This window comes from Plecotus auritus, assembly GCF_963455305.1.
Source record: "Plecotus auritus genome assembly, chromosome: 5".
NCBI classification, from domain to species: Eukaryota; Metazoa; Chordata; class Mammalia; order Chiroptera; family Vespertilionidae; genus Plecotus; species Plecotus auritus.
Genome location: NC_137776.1, coordinates 151,158,546 through 151,180,554, shown reverse-complemented (window position 1 = coordinate 151,180,554; position 22,009 = coordinate 151,158,546). Strand labels below are relative to the sequence as shown.

General features: G+C 46.4%; 1 protein-coding gene and 1 pseudogene across 4 annotated transcripts in view; both read left to right on the top strand.

The window, feature by feature from the left end:
• The window catches only part of FRMD3 (FERM domain containing 3), a 294,130-nt gene that overhangs the window by 235,305 nt on the left and 36,816 nt on the right, over window positions 1–22,009 (top strand). For all 3 annotated transcript variants that reach the window (XM_080667366.1, XM_080667367.1, XM_080667365.1), the window contains exons 11-13: window positions 9,330–9,404; window positions 9,721–9,789; window positions 11,495–11,619. In XM_080667366.1, the coding sequence (XP_080523492.1) occupies window positions 9,330–9,404; window positions 9,721–9,789; window positions 11,495–11,619 (269 nt within the window). The remainder of the gene's footprint in view (window positions 1–9,329; window positions 9,405–9,720; window positions 9,790–11,494; window positions 11,620–22,009) is intronic.
• Window positions 6,197–7,210, top strand: LOC308249551 (large ribosomal subunit protein mL45-like; annotated as a pseudogene). The gene is made up of 2 exons: window positions 6,197–6,384; window positions 6,582–7,210. The product of its transcript is annotated as a large ribosomal subunit protein mL45-like (transcript).

The following is a 22,009-nucleotide window of genomic DNA, read 5'->3' as shown; positions in this document are numbered from 1 at the left end:
AGGGAGGTGGGAAAGCAAGTAATGTAGGAGGGCGCTACTGAGCAGGTCACTCTGTGGGCAGCTGGGCTCTGCTCTGCAGGGGAGCTCTGGCAGACTGCAGAACAGGCCTCAAATTTCACCCACTGACCAGCAAAGGGGCTGGGCTGTTTATCTACCAATTCCTCATTCATTTTGGTTGAGGGCCACTTTGGAGGGTGGAGTTATAGTCTCTGGCACTTCTGGCTTACTCTCAGCTTGGGTTGAATGTACTCTCACAAATGGAAAAAGAAATCTTTGGCAGAGAGTCTCACGTGTTCATAGTTAGAAGCCTTGAGTATATAGAGATGGGAGCCAAAGGTTCATGGGTGGAATGCCATCAGAGTCTGGGATCACAGAAAGGCAGTGCTGGCTGGGCAAGACTTCAGAAACCATCCATAAAGCTGTCAGGTTTCCAAAGAGATTCACATTTAGTATCTTTCCACTGAGTTCCAGCTTCTCTTTGAGACAGACTTACTGATTGGAAGAGCAGTAGTTATCAATATAGTCAAGAATCTAGTCCAGCCTGCCAGGGTATCAGCACCAACTCCTGGAGCCCACTCAAGTGGTTTTGCTCAGCCTCTCTCCCTGCCCCCACCACTGAGATTCTGTCTTCCTCATTAGACACATTTCCCTGAAAAATGCTGAGTCTCTGAACCTCCTGGGCTTTGGCTGATGAAGATCATTAGGAGAATGACAGCTTGGATAATAATTTACAAACCCCTTTCAGCCACAGAACTCTTATAGGCAAAATCCAGTATGTAAAAGAGATAAAAATAAAAAAAGCTGTGTTTGTTGGTGGGTACCAGAATTGAGATTGGGGACAGGAAACCATTCATCCATTTCTTGCTGCTCCTCGGGAGCTTGGGTGACCCGTTGTCCCAGTTTGCCTGGGATTTTCCCAGGTTTAGCAGAGAATCTCATGTCCCAGGAAACCCAACAATCCTGGGAAAACCCTGAGCATAATTTGAAAACCCTTGGGTGCGTTGATCCACAACATGTGGTAGTGACAGGTAGAGGTGATGAAGATCAATAGATTTTCCCCCACAATCATCTCCACCTCAAGGCATCTGTGTGCTCCTTGCAGTGTTTGAGGACTGATTAAAATGGGTACACAGTGGCCTTTGAAAAATCAGCATGTCTAGACCTCTCTATCCACGTGAGAGCTGAGAAAAGGAAATGTAAAGGGATTGGTACTCTCAGTCTTTAGTTGGAGTCTACACATTTTAAAAAAAGTTATTTTAAAATTGAGATAACACATACCATGAAATCCACCCTTTTAAAGTATAATTCAGTGGTTTTTCATCTAATTCATGAGTTGAGCAACCATCACTACTATCTAATTCTAGAACATTTTTATCAACCCCTAAAGAAACTCTGCACTCATTTGCGGCCACTCCCTATTTCCAACTCTCTCCAGACCTTGGCTACTACTAATCTACTTTCTAGGTCTATGGATTTACCTATTTTGCACATTCCCTATAAATGGAATTATAAACTTACGTGGCCTTTTGTGCCCAACTTCTTTCATTTAGATAATGTTTTCAAGGTTTAAACATGTTGCAGCATGCAACAGTACTTAATTTCTTCTTATGGCTGAATAATACTCCATTGTTTATATATACCACATTTTGCTTATTCATTCATCAGTTGATGGACATTTGGGTTGTTCCCTCTTTTTAGGTATTGTGAATAATGTTTCTATGAATATCCATGTAATTTTTTTCTGTGGACAGTTCTCTTAGGTTTATACCTGGGAATATAACTTTGGGATCATAGGGTAACGCTATATTTAACTTTTTGAGAACCTGACAAACTGTTTTTGGGGCCTAAGCTTTTGGAACGCCTCTGTTCATCTGTTAATGAAATCATCTGGTTCCTGTCAAATAATAATTGAGAGACATTTAGCTAATTATTTTTGAATGGTTATTTTCTTGCAGATGAGGGAGTTAATAGATAGTCTTGAAACACAGCCAAAACAAGATAAAAAATAAAGATATATCATGACATTTTTTTGGTATATTTTATATCTATATTAGATCTGATCTCTCTGATGATAGGAACTAGGTTCTGTTTATCTTTGTATTTCCTAAAGACCCCCAGCATTCAAAAAAGAATTAATGAATCAAATTGATAAAGTACGGTTCCTGTGCCAGGAGATTTGTAGTTCATGATGCAGACTGAAAAGGAAATGCAAATAAAATGCTAGAGGGGAGTCCAGGAGGGGTGAGTCTTACTATGGAGGGAGCTAGGAATTGGAAGGAAGGCTCTTTAAGTTGGAGGGAGGACATTCTGAGTAAGGGAGCATGGTGGGAATGGGAAGACATACATCGAGAGGATGAGCAGTTACATAAGGCTGGAGAAGAGGGTAGATGAATGAAATAGAAAGGGAGGTGACAAAAGGCCAGGAGATCTTGGAGCCAGCCAAGAGGGCTCAGCCATCATGAAGGAGGTGCCAGAGGAATGTTAGGTGGGGTTGATTGCTACTGACCCACAGACAAGTGTACGGGATGGGGAGGGAGTAGCAGAGAACCCCCAGCAGATAGGATTTTAGAGCCAAGTCAGAAAGTCCTACTTGGAAGCAGCATGGCCTTGAAGATCCTTTGGTGCAATCATGGGATCTCTATCAAGGAATAACTCAAGACATTCATTGGTTGTTTTGCACGCATGCTGTTTTATCCTGTGTGAGGGATTCAGTTCTTAGATGGAATCAAAGGCAAAACCAGAACTGAATGGAGAAGAGAGAGAGAAGGAGAAGAGAGTAGAAACTCCAGTCTGGGAGATCTGTTTTGCACATGTTGGGGTACAGTCATTAGCTGGCATCAAGCAGTGAGATCTGTCTTATAATTCTGCCATTGAATGGGCCAACTAGGCTTGTCAGAGAAGTCAGTTCCAGTCATCTGTGCATGCCTCAGGTGGCCGGGAGTGTAGCTGAGCACGGTGGCAGTGTGCAGAGTTGATCAAGTCTTTGCATCAGCACCTCTGCTAGTGTTAGGCCAGGCTGCCCCTCTCAATTACTAGGACTCCTAATCCCTAATATTTGTACTGACCTGAGATTTCCCAGAAGCTTTTGTTCCTCCATCATCCCATAACCATCCCTGTGCCTTAGGAAGAAGGAAAGATGTTGCTTATTCTGAGCCAGCTGTGTGACCTCTCTGGCCCAGCCTTCTCATCTGTAGACTGGAGGGGCAGGACTCAGGCATGCTTTGCTTCTCTCACTGTGGCCTGGTGTTAACGAGTGTGGGCTTCTTGGATCTAAAGCTTGTCTCTGTCGCTTCCTAGTGTGGCCTGGAGCAAAGCTCTTGAAGTCTTTGAGCCTCATCTTTATTTTTCATCTGTGAAATGTGATCGGTAATACCTGCCTTGCAGTGTTTGGTTCTGCCAGGCACATGAACCATCGATGCAGGGTAGCAGCTGCTATGACTACCACTACTACCCCCTCCACTAGCAATGGAAGTTTCTGGAGCACCAATTGGTTGCAGAGCCCAGTCTGTTTGATTCTGAAGGGCTTTGATTCTGTTAACCTCAGGGAGGGCACCTGCTTCCTCCACAGCACCATCCCCTTCCTGGGCAGAAGTCCTGGCCCCGCTTCCAGCCTGCCCCACTGACACTGTGCTTTAATGGTTTCGGTTGGCAGAGCAAGGCCCTGATCTCGTTTCCTGGAGTGTTTGTCCCTCCTTTCCACTTCACCTGCTTTGGGAAGAGGGAGGCCTGGTGGCCAAGAATTCCCAAGTGTGCTTTCACCCCATGAATGCGCTGCTCATTGTCAGCTGGCCAGGGGCCGCCTATGAGGTTTGAAAGCCCTGGCTCTGAGCTCTGCTGCTGGGAACAGAGCCCAGAAGCAGAAACTCCGACTTTCCCTCCTGCTTCAAACCACAAGGGATCCCTGACACAGACTTAGTCACATTTCAGAGCTTCCTTTATGCCATGTGTTTTCTAGGTGCTCCACCCGCAGAGCACCAGGGCTCGCCGTGGCTGGGAGCTGGTTCCCTGAAGGCCACACCGAGGGGTTCAGTGGCTCACTCACTGGTGTTTCCATTCAGAAAATCATTTGCTTTGTGTTGTGCACTGTGCTGGCATGGAAGGGAAACAGGAAGTGATTGCCAATGGCTATGGGACAGTTCTTTTTGGGGTGATGAAAGTATTTCTTGATGAGCGTTTAGCTTTGTGAATTATACTGAACACCACTGAAGTGTACAATCTAAAAGGGTAAACCTTATGGTATGTGAATTATATCTCGATAACACTGTTATTTGAAAAATTCAGAAATGGGTGAGGGGTCTAGATGTTGGTAGTGATAAAAATTTCCCACGTGGTACAAACTTACAGTCTAGGGTTAAGGGCTCTAATGGAGCGATTCTCTCTTTTTTTTTTTTTTTTTTTTTAAATATATTTTATTGATATTTCACAGAGAGGAAGGGAGAGGGATAGAGTTAGAAACATCGATGAGAGAGAAACATCGATCAGCTGCCTCCTGCACACCTCCCACTGAGGATGTGCCCGCAACCAGGGTACATGCCCTTGACCGGAATCGAACCCGGGACCCTTCAGTTCTCAGGCCGACGCTCTATCCACTGAGCCAAACCGGTTACGGCTCTAATGGAGCGATTCTCAAAGTAGGGTCCCTGAACCAGCTTCAGGTCCCTGTAACGTGTTAGAAATGCATTCCTGGGCTCCACTTAGGCTTATTAAATCAGAAACTTGTGTTTTCTGAAGCCTGCCAGGTGGTTCTGATGCCTCTTGAAGTCTGAGCATCTGCATGGCTAAAGCATTATTTAAAAAACACAGGGAGACTTGGTTTTGCAGCCTAGTTTCTCCTGCTTCTGTCATGTGACCATAGTTAAGTGACAACCTGTCTGTGCCTCAATTTCCTCATGAAAAATGTGGATTGCTTCCTCCTAGGAGAGAGCTGTGGGCATAAAATGAATTAATATGTTTAAGGTGCTTTGGATGGTGCACAGCCCATAGTAGGTGTTCAATAATAACATGTTGTTATTGTTATGATTACTCCAGAAGTTGTAAACCATGTTAAAATGGGAAATTGTATTATTAATTCTAGAGGTGGCCTCTTAGGGCACCGCCCATTGTCTCCCAAGCCCCAGACCGCCATGCTGAGCCTTTGCAGCAGCTGGTCCCAGAGGAGAAAAGTTAGAAGAAGGGCGAGAGGAGTGTGCTCCTGCAGGGCTGCTCTGCGTGTACCATATGATGCTGACGCTTAGCGAACACTTTGCGTGCTCCAGGCGTTGTCCGCATGCATGGCGCATCTCACATCCATTACACCATTTAAAACACACTTCCAAGGCAGGGCTGGGCTGGCAAATCCCCAGTGCCATGGGTCTCTGGGTCCTGTGGCTGCCCTGGCAGATCTGGGGACGGGGTTGATGAAGAGCTGTGACAGTTGAAAGAAAGTCATGACCAGGCCACCATTTGAACTCACAGTTGTTGTCAAGTCAGGCAAATTGGGAACTGTCTGGACTGCTCTCTGAGGTCAGATGTTTGAGAAGAGTCAACGCTTCTGTGCTGGGGTTTTCATAGGAAGGTGGAGGTGCAAGTGGGAGAAGGCAGGTGGGGAAGAAGGCTGGAGGCGAGAGAATTGCTACTTTAACTCGGAAGTGCCTTTGGTGGGAAGAAGACTTTGGCTCTGGGCTTGCTGACGTGAGAGCCTGGGAGGCAGAGCGCTGGGACACATCAGCTAGAGTTAGAGCATGAAGGCGCTTTCACTAGCATCCAGGGTGTTTGACACGGTTCCCAGGAACTTCTGTGATTTAGAGAATTGGCTTTGGTAGCTCCATAGTGAGAAGGCAATGGAGAGGTTTTGAGGTGATATTAGAGAGACAGGGAGGTAGGTGGGAGGCAGAGAGGGACAGAAATTATTATACAGGTGGGGCAAAAGTAGGTTTACAGTTGTTTGTATGGAAAATAATACAAAAATAAACTGTTTTGTGCACTCACAACTATAAACCTACTTTTGCCCACCCCTGTATAGTGAGCAGGTTGTATGCTAGGTGCTTTCAAATCATTTAATCTCATTTCATCCTCTTCAGAATTCTATGAATTAGGTTTATAATACCTTCCCCCTTAAAAATATTTGGGGAAAACTGGGACTCAGAAAAACTTGGCTTGATTTAGGTCACGGGACCAGAAGCAGGTAGGAAGCTGGGCCTCTGCTCTTTCAAGTAAAATGCTATCTCTCGGGAGGGCTTTAGGATGGTGGTCTCAACAGCCAGTCCTGGTGACTCAGTCCATGGCTGTAGTTCCAGTGAGAACTAAACAACGTTTCACACCTCCTGCTTATGAACCCAAATGCAAATCAGAAAAGGATTTTATAGAACATGCCTGGAAAGCAGGAGTTGTCATTCCTCCAGAACAGTGGTCGGCAAACTGCGGCTCGCGAGCCACATGCAGCTCTTTGGCCCCTTGAGTGTGGCTCTTCCACAAAATACCACGGCCTGGGCGAGTCTATTTTGAAGAAGTGGCGTTAGAAGAAGTTTAAGTTTAAAAATTTTGGCTCTCAAAAGAAACTTCAATCGTTGTACTGTTGATATTTGGTTCTGTTGACTAATGAGTTTGCCGACCACTGCTCCAGAATATTTGGAGCATCCCATACATCTGGCCTGTACAGGTGGTATCTTTGACCCCTATGTTCCTCTAGAGGGTGATGTTTGGGTGTCATCTCTTTCAAAGGAAGTACTGGCACAGAAAAACTCAACGATTGAAGAAGAATGTGGCATCACAGTTGTCCATATAGAAGAGAATATGATGCTAATTTTAAAATAAAGGACTTCCCTGAAAAAGCTAAGGATATCTTCATTGAAGCTCACCTTCAATGGTCTGGGACATCAAATATAAGACTGTCCGCTGGAGCTTCATAGAGTCTTTAGAGCCAGCCCAAGTGGTTGAGGTTTGCTATTCAAGTATGGTGAACCAGGGCAATGTACTAGTATATGGTCAGGTCACTGTCTGCATGCATACCCGGCAGACTCTGGCCATCTATGATCGGTTTGGCAGATGTTGTTTTTGAAAGCACCTGACAAACCCCTATGGAAGCTGGAGAATGCACGGCAAGATCGTGCCTCCATGGGCACCCCCTAAGCAGCCTATCCTTAAGACGGTGATGATCCCTGGCCCCCAGCTGAAACCTGGGGAAGACTATGAAGAGCCACAAGGAGAGGCCCATAAGTCTCAGCTAGCCTGATGGTAAAAATGACTCCTGGGGTGAAGTATGGGTGATGAGGTGGCTGGGAGCTGTGAAGTCGTCCATCTCCATCACGCTGTAGAAAGAACTATCTTTGTTCTCTCCTGTTCTGCTTCGGTCATTACAGCAGTCTCATACTATATAACCACAGCTGATGGCCAGGCCCAGGTGGGGGGCTATTATGCACAGCCTTGGACCCACTTCTTTTAAATTGTGTATCTACCTTCTGGGTCCAGATGAAAGAGACTATGTTTCACAGAACGTCTGACACCAGTTTTTCCTGCAGCAGGGACTGTCAGGAGCAAACTGGCAGAATTTTCTTTCTTACCACAGGACAGTGACCAGAGTGAAATAAAACACTCTTGCAGCGTTGGATCAATTTTAAAAAAATGCCACCTCTCGGGTCATTTAAGGAGAATGTGGATACTCAGAGGCTCTTAAATGCCAATGGGTAGCCTTTGCATGGCCTGGGGTGTTCGATAGTAATGCAAACTGCCGGCCCCTCTCCTGACCTGCTGAGTGAGACTGTAGTGAAGGAGCTGAGGACCAGTGTTTGTATCCCTCCCAGCAGGTGCTGCTGATCGCGCTCAGGTCTGGGATGAGCCGACTTTCTCTTTCCCCATCCTTGTCCTTCTATCCTACTGTCTGTGTCTCCCAGCTCCCAGTGAGTTTGTGTTGCTCAAGCTCTCAGATACACTCCTCTGTTACAGTTCCAGGGAAGGTCTCAACCCAAACGTTATTGGGAGCCACCTGGGCCCTTGGGGGCAGGGAGTTGGTGGTAGTGCTCTTGGGAGAGTGTCTCTGAGCAAATCAAGTGACACCAATAATCACCCAGGGCCACCAGCTACCAGGAAAAGGCCAACGCGTTCCATTCTCCTCTCATCCTGCGCAGACAGGGATGTGCTTTCTCTGTGAAATGTGTCTTTTGACCTGTTTTCTTGAAGCACTTCGAGGGTTTATGTTCCATGTAGCGCAGCGGCCTCCCACTTGTCTGGGTATAAGGAGAAGGCAGCGGCCTCCCTAAGGGGCCTGGGACGGTGGGAGCTGAGGCTGAACCAGTGGAAAGCAGGGCCGCCCACCTCTCCCCACCTCTCCACTGGCGCTGCTGTGCCCGCCACACCTGGGGGCTTTGGTGTCCTCTATACCTGGGCACAGAGATGAGTTTGAATTTCAGACACTCCAGTGAAGGCTCTTAATCTTTTTAGCAGTCTAAAAGCCTTAGGAACCTAGGTAAACACTAACAATAACAACAAAATCAATGAAAAAAACAGACGCTCTTTAAAAGTTTCTCTTCCCTCTACTGCTGAGGAAGACAGGGAGAGAGAGGTGGTGATGGCTCCTTTCTCAGGACCCGTGGAAAATGCCAGCCACCCACAGCTCTCTAGGGACGGGATGGAGGAGGCAGAGGGGCCCCGAGCAGGTGGGTCCTCACAGGAGGAAGAGGCTCAGCAGGACATTTTCCATTGAGCCAGCCTCCTGGGGACTTTTCTCCTCTTTACCAGGTGTGGGCTGTCACCCGGCTCTGACCAGCAGCCAGCAGATCTGTCCCAGGTGTCGGAAGGTCTGGGGTGTGGCTCTCACGTGGTCTCACCTGTCCTTGGGGCTTCTACTCCATGTTTTCTGGGCTCTGCCTTGACAGGAGCCCCCTCCTCAGGCCTGCGCCCCCTCTACTGTCCACCTTGCTCTCCCTGCTCATCCTTTGAAACTGGCTCAGGCTGTCTGCAGAGGTGGAGGGAGAACAGTCTTTTTGGACAAAGACTGTAACTATAGTTTTCTATTGTTCTGAGGACAAAGGCCCAAATCCCTAACAGAGACAGCCTAAGGCCAGGTCCTGCTAAAATGGGGAGGTGGTGCAGGAATGTGTGTGTGTGTGTGTGTGATCACCAACAATTAAAAAGAATGAAAAGAGAGAACATAGAAAAGATCAGATTGCAAATACTGTGAGAGTTGACAGTTCTTTTGTGAAACTTTTCCTTCAGGTTTTTGTGTGTGCACGCACCGACTCACACCATAAAGCGTTTTTCTTCTTGGCAGTCAAAAGTATCCGAAAGCTACACTTCACACCGTGTCCCACTTGGGCTTTCCAATGTCACTGCCACTGCTTTGCTTTCTCTTAAAGGTATGCCAAGTCCAGTCAGATCAAGACTGTGTCCAGCAGCAAGATATTTTTTAAAGGAAGTAGATTCCGATACAGGTGGGTCCCCAGGGTTCTGTTTTGATGATGGGGTTGGTGTGGGGGCAGACATTGACATTTGAATGTTTTGCTTATAAATCAGTGCACTTTGGCTTACGCCCCTGTTTTGGTTCCCCCTTTCTACTTCACCCATCTTTTATGTCATGGACACTCTCCAATGTCATAGTAACTTCCCCGTGTGGAGGGAGAGAAGTCGTGGGCTCCTAGAACTAGGTCAGGCAGTTGAAGTTGTGAAGTTTAAAGAAAATGAACATGCATAGCCCTCGCCTCCCATGCTGAGTGCCTGTGCAGAGGCAGGTGTTTTTGTCTTTTGCAGTGGTAAGGTTGCCAAAGAGGTGGTGGAGGCGAGTTCCAGAATCCAGAGGGAGCCTCCGGAGGTGCACAGGTGAGTGGGTGCTCCCTAGGGCACGGGAGGCTTCTGTTATGGACAGAGGGATTTAAATGCTGGCTTTGTCGGCTTTGCCAAATGACAAGAAGGGTATAAGGGCACTGCTGCCAGGCCCTATGTTGTTTTTTGGCCCTGGTTCCAGGCATGGCGCTCTCACTGCCCTGGAATCCCTCTCAGACAGACTTGGCTGGGCCGTGGCAAGAGCACAGCTGGGCTCCGTTTTATTTGCTCTGTGGAGAGTCATTGGCTTGACTTGACCTTGAGTGTCACATGAATAAGCAGGATGTGTGTGAGGCAAGGCTGTGTCATCTCATGGCTGGGCCCTGATCTTCCCCGATGCTCCATCCCCCATTCCCTACGGAAACACCTGCCCAGGTATCAGGCAGTCCCGTCAACTGGCCTGGGATAGATACTCTGGTCAGTCTGAGATGGCAGTTATGTTAAGCCAGGATTGTAGTTGTTTCAAACCTGAACACCCTTCAGGGTGTCCATCAAGGTGCTGTAAGGCGAATGGATAGGTCACTCTCTGCCCTGATGTTGTTTATCAAGGTGGGCTCATTCTGATGAGTACAACCATAATCACAGAGAGTCAGAAGTGACCAACGTGGCGAGTTGTAAAAGGGAGAGTTGAGTGAGCAGAGAAGGAGAAAGAGAGTGTGTGTTGTGAGGCCAATCCCGGAGGGTGTTAAGGGGAAGGAGACATTTGACATCATATTTGAAGGATGGGTTTTTTTGTTTTGTTTTGTTTTTTACTGATTTCAGAGAGAAGGAGGAAGGAAGAGGGAGACAGGGATAGAAACATCAATGTAGAGAGAGAATCATTGATTACCTGCTTCCCGCACGCTCCTTACTGGGGATTGAGTCCACAACCCAGGCATGTGCCCTGACTGGGAATCCAACCATGACCTCCTGATTCATGGGTGGATGCTCAACCACTGAGCAACACTGGCTGGGCTGGGTTTTTTTTACAGGGAACATGGGGAGAGGAAGGGTGCTTAAGCACCCACCATAAGTGCCCTACCTCCCTCTCTGTCAGGCTAGACAGCAGGTCCCCTGCAGCAGGCAGTGCATATGGGCTTCCCAGCTTCCAGCCAGTAGTTTTGATGAGACATCTGCATGGTTGCCCTGCCATCTGCTGCCTGTCACAGCCACTGGCACAGGTGCGTGCTCCTTTCAAAAGGAGAAAGGAAAGCAGAGCTGCGTTCTGTGGCTGGTTGGCGACTGGGGCATGAATTTGAACGGGGATGTTAAACATTGATATTAAACATTGGACGTCCAGCGACACAATAGCTTGTAGCTATGGAACATCTGTGCCATCTGCCTGGTAGAGGTTTTTGTTTTGTTTTGTTTTGTTTTGTTTTAGTGGTTATTAAATTAGTTTGAGCCATGCCCTTTTTTCACTTTTCTGTGCCTAGTCTAGTGATACCTGCCTCCCATATCTTTTCAAATGCCTGTGTTGTCACCTAGTCCTAGCATGCCCAAGTCTGATGACATATGGGGAAATACATTAGGACACATGGACACTTTGTCAGGGCCTTAAGGATAAAAAGGGCTATGTGTCTTGAGTGTTAGGCCATCTTTCACTAGCCCAACCCATTGTGAGTCCAGAGGCAGTTCCCAGCTGGAATGTGCATAGCCGACTGGGATGGAGGAGCTGGTGTTTGCAATGGAAACCAATTCTGTCTGGCTTGTCTGTTTTCAGAACCAACATTACCCAGAGCCGCAGTTCCCACTCCTTGAACAAACAGCTCATTATTAACATGGAGCCCCTGCAGCCCTTGCTGCCTTCCCCCAGTGAGCAGGAAGAGGACCTTCCCCTGGGTGAGGGTAAGTACGCCTTTCCAGAGGCCACCATTGGCAGGCTTACCCTGGAGGAGGGAGCAAGGCTAGATTTCTAATGGTCAATAGTCACGTGGGGCTAATGGCTTCCATCTTGGACAGCTCACACTGAGTACATTTTCATCATTGCCGAAAACTGTATTGGATGGTGAAGTTTTTGACTATACTCACAATTACATTAGTGGATATAAAGATTTATCACAAGTATCTCCACACTGGTTATCCCCTTTCTGTTTCCATATTTCTCCAGCCTTTTATTCCTTTTTCCACAAGTCCTTATCTGACAGCTTTGATATAAGCTAAAATATGTAGACTCTACTTCAACCCAAAAGTTGTTATATTTATAAAAGATAATCATATATGTGCTTCTAGGCCTCTTATTTTGTGCCTTTAGAGACTTAATTCCAGAAAGAATATCACCATACTTGCTTGCTGCTGGTACCTGGTGAGACAAATCTCTCCTATTAATTTCCTTAAAAAAAAAAAAGAATTAGAGTATTTATTTATTTATTTATTTATTTATTTATTTATTTGTGTGTGTATGTGTGTGCGTGTGAGAGAGAGAAAGAGGGGCAGGGGATGGATGTGAGAGAGACACATCATTTAAAATCTGGATCCTGGGCATTTTCAAAAGAGCAGGTCACTGTGTCCCCAAAGGATCTCCTTTACCTACAGCTTAACATCAAGAATTATTTCATGGGGAAAACTTTTCAGTTCATAATAAAGTTGGATGCAGATAGACTTGGGGAGAGATAGCAGCAACTAATTCACACTGAAGTGTAAAGAATTTGTCAATCTTTTCCTGGAAAAAAAAAACACCCCACAAAACTCTAACCATTAAAGCTTTTTTTTTCCAGTTCCCTTTTAGTCCCATTAGAATGTCTGACATAGAATTGATGGGCAGAGGAATGAATGGGTGAGATTGAGAGGCAGAGGGAATTGTGGGAGGTCTGGTCCACCTGTGTTGGTTGCTTGTGTGGCTTGGGGAAGAGGGATTAGGGGAACAGTGACAAGTGAGGCAGAAGGCTAGGAAAGGGCCAGATCATGATGGTCTCCATGACTTGCGGGAGAGTTTAGACTTTAACCTGAGGGCACTGGAGGATTTCAAGCATGGAAATGACCTGATTGGAATTGTGTTTTGTATCACTTGTGGTGGCAGAGGGCAGATGAGAGGCAGGTATGAATGGAGTAATTTTTCAACCACAGAAGTATTGACCTTTTGAGCGGGATAATTCTTTGTTGGGGCTGGCTGGTGCATTGTCCAATGTTTAGCAGTACCCCTGGCTTCACCCAGTAGATGCCAGTAGTATCTCACCAGTCTTGACAACCAAAAATGTCTCCAGGTATTGCCAGATGTCCCCTGAGTAACAAAATGCTCCTTGGTTGAGAATCACTGGGTTGGGGGCACAGAGATGGCGCAGGAATCATTGCTCTAGGACAGACAATAGATCAACAAGAGCTGAACTGAGGCAGTGAGAGTGAGGCTCCGGAGGAGGCGGGGGATTCAAGCTAATAAACTGCAGGCCTGTCAGGGCGGGGTCACCGATAACAGGGCAGGTATGCAGCCCGTGGCTCCTGTCCAGGTTTTGCCCTTATCTCCCATACTTTCAGAATAAAAAGATGTCAACATCTTTAACGATGAGACACTTGAGACCCAGGAAGGTTTAGGTCAGCATCACACGTGGAGCCAGTGGCAAAACTGATTTTGTTTAGAGAGCGGAAATATCTCTAGTTAGGTCCTGTGCATTGCCCCAGCGTCAGACACAGACAGCATTGCTCACCTTTGACGTCTCTGTTCCCCATCTTAACCTAGAGGCTCAGATTCTTGTTTGGGGGAATTTCAAATCACACATTTTGGTTACTGGATCCATAAACAGGTTAAGATTGGCAGTGTGAATCCTATTAAAAGAGTTGTCTTATTAGGAATTTTTAAAAAACATCAGGCTGGGAGAAGAAAGAACGTCTTACCCTGATCCTTGGAGGCCCCATCTCTGCAAAGTCATTGAAGGCCCTGCTGCCCAGCATCACATGAGTGCCCTGGTGGTGGCATCTCTGCTGTACTGTGACTCTCCAGTGTCAGATCCACCCATTTATCTGACAAGATTCTTCTGTTCTTCCCAGAACTTCACGTTTCTCAAAGACAGCTGGGCAGGGCATCATTGCCCAGAGGAGCCCAGTGGCATTCTGGGAGAACGTGTGACCCCTTTCACCCATACGACAGCTGGAGGATTAGCTCTGAAGTTGGCTGTCTCCTATACAGAAAAAAACAAAATCAGTTCCTAGGCACCACTAAGCAATGGGAAAGTTTTCAGTGTCACCTCTAAGTTGCTCAGTTACAGGATCTGAGTAGATTAGTGCTGTGAACTTGGGATGAGAATGGCAAACTGCTTGAAAATGGTCACTTAGAGCTTTTGAAAGATTTGGGAGAAGAAAAACATTTAGGGCGTGGGAATTGTTCTGGGTGAAAATTACATTTTAAGGAGTCATTTACCTGAATAAGTCCACATATAAAATGGAGTAGGGTCTTCATAGTGTAGATAGCAAAATATTTGCTTGTTTTGTTGGCGGAGTATATTTTTCACTATGGAAAAATGCTGGATCATGGTAGAGGAGAATGAAATTAATCACATGAGACTTGGTAGTTAGAGATTACGGACACCCTTGGAAGATCATCTTGTCTACCAGAGCAGTGGCACAGGCTGGCAGAACTAAATGGGCAGGACACCAGCTTTCTTCCCCTTGGTAGATAAAACTAAATAAGAGTTGAAAATGTTGACACCTTCCTGGCAGTATAGTGGAGGCAAGAATTTCTACAAAGGAGTGTCCTGGGGATGGCAGTGGGGTTGGGAAGAGGATGGCTTGAAGCTGCATTTGCCTATGATTGAGAAAATGTCTATATCAAAGAATAGATGGAAAGTAGGGAGGGTGATAAAACTAACTCTCTCAAGCCACTGTCCCTGTAAATGTTGGAGCGTGTGTGTGTCATAGGTGTGGCTCTCTATGTGTGGGAGGGCAGTGGGCGTGTTTAAAGGGTCGTTTACAGTGTTTGGCCCTAGGAGCTTAAGGTGGGGTGTCATTGACATTCTAGAAAGTCTGTATGTGAACCTGTGAAGGCAGTTTGAGCATATAAAAAGCATATTGTCATCATCCATCAAGCATGCCTTACTCTTGACCCCACCCACTCTCCATCCCAACACGTAACAGGTGGTCTGTGGGGCCAACTGCATTTTCCCCTGTGAGGGCCTTTCCACTTCATACCAGGCAGAGCCTTTCATATACTACACAGTTGTTTCAGTCCCATCACTGGTGAAGTCCAACAGCCCAAGGCTGCTATGGTGACCCTGGTTGTGAATTCCGTTGCCCACTCTGCTCCCCTCTGGTCTCCTCCAGGCTTATCTGATATGAAAATTCTCCTCCCTGTTTCTCCCTTTGTGGAGTTCCATGGCCAGGACTCAGATTTACCCTCTTTTTTATTACGCCAGTATCTTTCTTTCCTGCCATTTCCCCATGTGCTAAGTCATCTCTTCCCTTTGGCTCAGGCTATGTCAGGATGTGCTTTAGGAGCAATGCGCTGGTCTTTGTGGAATTTCCTTTATGTTATGTTGCATCAAACAGTAGGAGCTGTTAACGAATCCTGTGGAGCCTCACCAAGCGATGAGCTCCAGCTCTAATTGCACTTGCCCCTGCCACAAGGTTTGTGATTGCTACTATTAGTGTTTTCTTATTATAAAGTAAGTGTATCATCTTCTAGACATTTTGGAAAATACAAAAATAAACATCAATAAGCAGAAAAATATCACCTTCCAGATTGTCCCCCCTCCTAGAGACAATCATTGTTGTTAATATTAGCAGTTTCCTGTGCTATGCATTTTAATATGATCATTCTTGTCCTGTGTGTATGACTTTGAAGATTCCTGCTTTGTTTGCTTAACATTGAAACTACTGTAGTTCAATAATTTAATGCAAATGCAGACAAAGGGTATAATATCCTGAATTAGAAGGGACTTGGACAAAGCTCTGTGCTAAGCATCATTTTATCACTGCTCTCCTGAGCTTTTCCATTCAGTGGTACCCAGTCTCCCACGGCCGACAGACAACCAGCAGCAGAACCTGCTCCTGTAGGAGCTAGGAGCCTCCACAAGGCAGGGGACAGCTTCTGGTTTTACTTATAACTGTGGTATCAGATTAGTAGAGTCAAAATCCAGAATTCATTATTACATCCATTGGCAATAGTTTGGGTCTGCAGTTCCTCTAGGGCTGTGGTCGGCAAACTGTGGCTCGCGAGCCACATGCGGCTATTTGGCCCCTTGAGTGTGGCTCTTCCACAAAATACCACAGCCCGGGAGAGTCTATTTTGAAGAAGTGGTGTTAGACGAAGTTTAAGTTTAAAAAATTTGGCTCTCAAAAGAAATTTCAATCGTTGTACTGTTGATATTTGGCTCTGTTGACTAATGAGTTTGCTGACCACTGCTCTAGGGTAAGAGAGTCCAAGAGCAACAGGGGGCGGAGAGGGGAGGGGTGGAGGAGGGAGGTTAGTTAAAGGCCTGAGCAAGCGCTGCAAATTCACCTTTTGTAGTGTTTGCAGGCTCTTCAAAGCTTAGCACCATTTTTGTGCTTTTCTTTTGAGTTTGTTTCATCTTTGGAATTTGATTTCTCGTATTTGCTGCTGATTACTCATAAGAAGTTTCATCAGTTGAAAGAGATCTTTGAAATTTAAGTATTTAGACTAGAGAAAATAAATGTTGTTCCTGATGTAATTTAAGTGCATGTCATCTTGCAAGAATTTGAATTTTACATCATAAGATGCCAACAGTTTGCCATTTCAATTTCGTAGTTAGCTAATTGCCATCAGTTGTTCACTTCATGGAATGGAGTATGCCCCAGTGTCAGTGCAGCATCTTCAGGTCGCTGCTGTTTCTGTGTTCATGCCCTGGCCTGGGGGAACTGGGAACTCTGGTCTCAGCTCTCATCAGGCAGCTGGCTGACCACAGCTACCTTTGGGAGCCTTATATTCCTCATCTATAGAACGAGAAAATTGGGCTTGAGCAGCACTCCAAGGCTCTCTAGCTCTAAACTCTTCGATTCTTTTGCTGAATGTCGGGGTTAGGTTCCAGGACTACAGCTTCTCCAGTGAGAATGGGAACCTGGGGTCAGGAATACCTTCCCTAGCTTTTGAGGGTTAGAGGGAATGTTGCAGATGTTCTAACTCAGGAATCCGCAGACTGTGGCAGGTGGCTGCCCCCCCCCACACCCCTCTTACTTTTTATTTATTTTTGGCCCAAGAGCTAATGGTTCCATCTTAAATGATTCTATGTGAGTACCTACATAAAAGCCTTGCGTTTTACTTCTTGGCCTGCAGAGCCTCACAGTTACTTTACGGAAAAGACTTGCTGGTCCCTGATCCAGCATTCTACTAATGAGAAAGCTCAGGAAGGCGAGTGCTCACTTGTGATCAGGCCCTGGTTCCACACCCCTGGCCCATGTATGACATCAAACCGCTAAAAAGGCTCACTCCTCCTCGCTAAAACCGAGCCAGTATCTAAGGAACTGCATTTATTTTTCACCTACATCACATGAATTCTCAAAAGCTGAGCTGATTTCTATAAACATAGGGGATCTCTGTGGCTCAGTGAGAAGAGCTCCTGCGTGTTCTGGGCAGTGTTTGAGCCATTGGTCATCATCACAGAGGCCAGGACCCAGTGACTCCTCGGAAACTTGCAACACAGTGGACAGGGTCACCTCCCCTTGGAACGGGTGGTGAGAGGCTGTGGACAGCATGTGCCCGCCAAGCAATTCCTAGGAGAGCCAGCCTCGGGGAAACAGACCTCACGCAGGAAACCTCGCTCCCCTCTGGGAATCTCGTTCTGATTTTAAAGCTGAATTCGTTAAATAAGGAACGGCTCACCCTCGGCCTAGTTCTAATTACTTCTAGTCTGTGGTAAGGCTCTTTGTCTTACTAGCGAACGTAGTTCAGTGTGGTACATCCCACATCACCGCTCCTGCTCAGGTTGGCTCTTCCCTGCTGCACGCCAGTATTCATAATGAATTGCTTTAAAGGATACGGCTGGGGCAGGAAAAAAAGTCAGCCAGTGTCCCATGAAGTAATCCTGTGGCTGTCCTTGAGGGTGGGGTGCGAGCCAGGGGGGAGCGGCAGCAGGAGCAGCTGTGACAGCCAAGGCGCGGCCTGTGGCTGGGGAGACGTTGCGCTTGGCACTTGGACAGCCAACACGCTCACCACAGCCCCCAGAGACCGCGGGAGAGGAAAAGTGAGAATGTGACCAAACCACTCCTGTTAGGAAGCAGAAGCTAGAATTTTCTGGATTTTAGATGCGCTCCCCAGGGAGCATCGGGGCTCTGTTTCTAGTGCTTTTGTTGGTGGGCTGTCAGCGAGTGTTAGGTACATGTTCTGGGTGGTATCTGGGCTTCTAATGAGGCAGGTGCAAGAAGCATGTCCTTCCCTCCCCTCTCTACTGCCGGGACGCGGTGCCAGTGACGTGGAAAACAGTGCTGGGTGGTGTGTGTTCCACTCTTGGGTACACTCATACTGAATGGGCAGGGCTCAGAAAAGAGGCTTGGTCAGTTGGCACAGGCTGGAGGTTGGGGTGTCCCTGGGGTGCACAGCCCAGGCCATCTACAGAGGGGTGCAGCCTCCCGCTTGGTTAGGCTAATGGTGAATCGGAGGCCCCAGAGCCATGGCTTCCAGAGGAGTATGTGCATGGGGTTACACCATGTCCCTCTGGGGTGGAGGAGCAAACTGTTCAGACTTCTATTAGTAGTTTACTTGTACCCCTCATCAAATTTCTCTTGTGCAGGTTTCATAATAAGCATAACACGGGTGGGAAAGAGTAGGTTTATAGTTATAATAGAAATAGTACAATAATTAATAAATAATAATACAAGAATAAACTGTATCTCATACTCATAACTGTAAGTCTACTTTTGCCCACTCTTGTGTATGAAGACAGCTGCACATGTATCTTGTATCTAATTTATAAATAAGTATGCATTTATTTACAAGTATGAGAAAACTGCCCCCCCCCCAAAAAAAAAAACACAAAAAAACAACAACAACAAAACACACATGTTTGGATAAGCTTCTCTGGATCTTACAGACCAGTGGACACAAGAAAAGGCAGGGCATGTTTTTGAAACTCTGAAATCCCTGTTCACGCCAAAGCTCCAGATTCCTAAAATAGAGGTGAGAGCTATTGGCTCTAGTTACGGCGGTGGCATGCCATTTTACATGCTTTTGGTGTTTCACGCTGGTAAGCCACCAGGGTGAGTCACCCAAGCACGGGCTGGGGTTTGCCAAGCTGTTCGGTAGGTGCTGTGTCACTCTCACTGAAGTGTTATGTGGTGGCCCTGAGGCCCAGTGTACATGGGCCCGGACTCTGCTTGCTGAGTGGACACGCACCAACACCTTAATGGGGATTCTCTGGTGGAAGGAGGAGTATTGGATAGAGTGAGAGGACTTCATTCATTCATTCATTCACTTGATAAACATTACTGATCTGGCATGTGCTGGACACTGACATGGCCCGAATCTTATTTCCTCTTTTCACAAAACAAGATGTGATGATTTCTAAGTTTCCTCCCCACTCTGACTGTTCTTTAATAATTCTTCCCCCAAATAGTTGCTGTTCTTAAATATGTGCTTTTCATCAGTACCTTGGAGGAAAAAAGCTGTGGACATCCTATCTTTAAATGTGGCTAATGAAACAGGAAGCATGCAGCACAATGACCTGTAAAAGCAGAGTCACATTTTTCTTTTCTTTTTTGCGAGTTGCAAATTTCTAGCATAAAACTGAAAACTAATTGCAGCTAGCAAAAAGGGAACGTGAAATGAATGTTTCCCCCCACTTGAAAGAGCCCTCACATCCTTTAACATCTTCTCTTAGAAGTCAAGTCCAAGGTAGAACTTTTGAAAACCCCAAACCTCCACTAATGCATAGGAAATGTGCAAATGGGCAGATGCTTTGGCTGAAAGAGAAGGAGATGGGGTTTTCAGGATGATCCACCAGATAATCTGAGCATAGACTGGACTTTGCTGTTAATTATAGGAGTATGCACGTTTAAAAGTACCAAGCATCCCCTAGAACTATGGGCTTGTTAGTCCTTGCCTGAGGCCCTCTACCACAGCTGCACAATTTGGCCCCTAAATATAGGCTCAGCCCCATTCCGGACTCTAGGACCAATCCTTCCCTTACCTGGAAGGGAGCTAAGCTGAAGCCCTGCCCTCCGGCCCAGGCTGCTGGTCCTGCTCTTTTTCTAGCTCTGTCCTGTCTTCTTCTGGTCCTCAAGCCAGCCTGGCTCCCTTTCCTGAGTCTCTGCCTTGGTGGTGCCCCTGATACTCCACACCCTTGGGACCTTGAGGGCCAGCCCTTCTCCCTGGGCCTAGGCCAGGCACCTGACCCCTACCCAGTCCCTGGGGCCATGCCCTGCTCTGCTGATTGACAGCCTACCTGGATCCCCTGTCTGTCTTGGGTCTCCTGGGGCCCTGTTCTCTCCCTTCGCAGAGCAGACTCTTTCCCGGCACTGGGAGTTCCAGGAGGGCCTGGTTTTTTCCACAGGGAGGCACAGATGCCTGTTTCTTCAAACCATCTGCAAAACTGTTGGGAAACAATGGAGAAAAAATTAGAGCTTCATTTATTAATACAGCCCAATTTAATTTCCTTTAGTCAGAGAAAAATGGTTCAACTGTAATGGTGACTTGTGGCTGGAGGGAGTGAAATAATAAAGTGTAAGTGATGGAAAAACAAATCCATCCTGCATAGAGACAAAGGAAATAGAGTCTTGGTCGAGAATACTAAACAGAGCAAAAGAGGCTGTTCTAGGTGGAGCCAGTGAGGACAGCATTTCACCATTTCTTCTTCCGAGGAAACTTATGGGTGGCTACAATGGCACCTGCACGCTCAGCAGATTGCTTTGGTGTTTCCAAGTCACATGACATCAGGGAATGTTTAAGCCCTAGGTTCAATGAGGATAGAGCACTTTGTTTTTATGGAAGGAAGAATCTGAATTATAGGTAGCCTTGGTCAGCAAGATGGTTTAAGTTTTACTCCAAGGGACTTCCTCATGCATGTTTCTGAAGAATGCATTATAGTTGTGAAGTTCCTAGACCATGTCCAACCTCTGTGGGAGATTTTCAGCTGGTTCATCTGTGGACAGCTATGGATGGTTTTTCTTTGTGGTACCACCACCCTACAGTGAAGGTAACTGTAGGTATCCAGGTCCTGTCTCTATTCATAGGGTTTTAAGAGGGCCTTGGGTCAGGGAGTAAGGGTATCTCTTATAGTAGATAAACCAGAGAGGAACAGACAGTCTATGGGTGGCCTGTTGGGTAATGACTCCCAGGAGGCTTTTTAGTGCTGTCAATGGAAGTACTTAATTCTTGGAGGTTGAGGTCTCTTCTCTCACCCTCTCCCCTCCTTTGGCCCCTCCAATTTTCTTTTTCCTCAGAGTATGGATTCTTTTGTCCAGTTTGCAGGTGTCAGAGGTTTTTGTCTTGGAATAATGGCCTGTGGAATTAATGACCAAGTATTTGTGGTCATTGCTTATTGTTGGGTGAATTAGATTTGGTCTCTGGGTTGAGGATAAAGAAAAAGCCACCAGGAATTTTGTGGGCAGGGGTGGAGGGAGAATCCCATTGATTAATGTTTCAAATTATCTTCCTGTGGTTGGAAAACAGTAAAGCTTGTTCTTCACTGTTGTGTAGAGAGAAACAAGGCAGCAATGTGGAAAGACCACCAAGCTTGTGCTCAGCTGTGATCCAGGGTCTGGGCCAGTGCTCAGCATACTGAAGGGGCTCAGGGGGTGTTTACTGGATGAATGAAGGACTGTCATCCAGTTTGTAAACTGGCTCAGCTGACTCCTTGTGGAACAAGGGTAGAGGGCAGTAGAGGCAAACTGAGGCTTGCTCAGATCTTGGTACAAGGCACTCAGAAAGTCAGACCCTAAAGAAAAAATTCAGTATTTAAGTGTTGAGTTCAAAGCATCACCTAGGATATGTAGAGCAACACCTTGGTATTTTAGGCTGCAGTGTTAAAATTTCATACTCAATTGTTGGCTTCTCTAGGGTTCACCAACTTGTAAATATTTTAAGTATATTTGCACCCCACTTAAAGGTTCTGCAGGTCTGCTAAGAAAGAACAAATGTCAACAGCAATTTTCTCTGGGCTGTTGCATTTTGAGGGACTATTGGGATCTCCTTCAGCACTTTTCTAACTATGGGTAGTTCCCAACTTTCCTATGCTGTGTGCGTGATGCTTTTAAAATAATAATAACAACAACAATCTAAGATTTATTTTCACAGATATTGACACTGAAAGGTTGGGATGAAAAGAGCCAGGGAAGCAGGCGGTGAGTGCAGAGCAGTGTC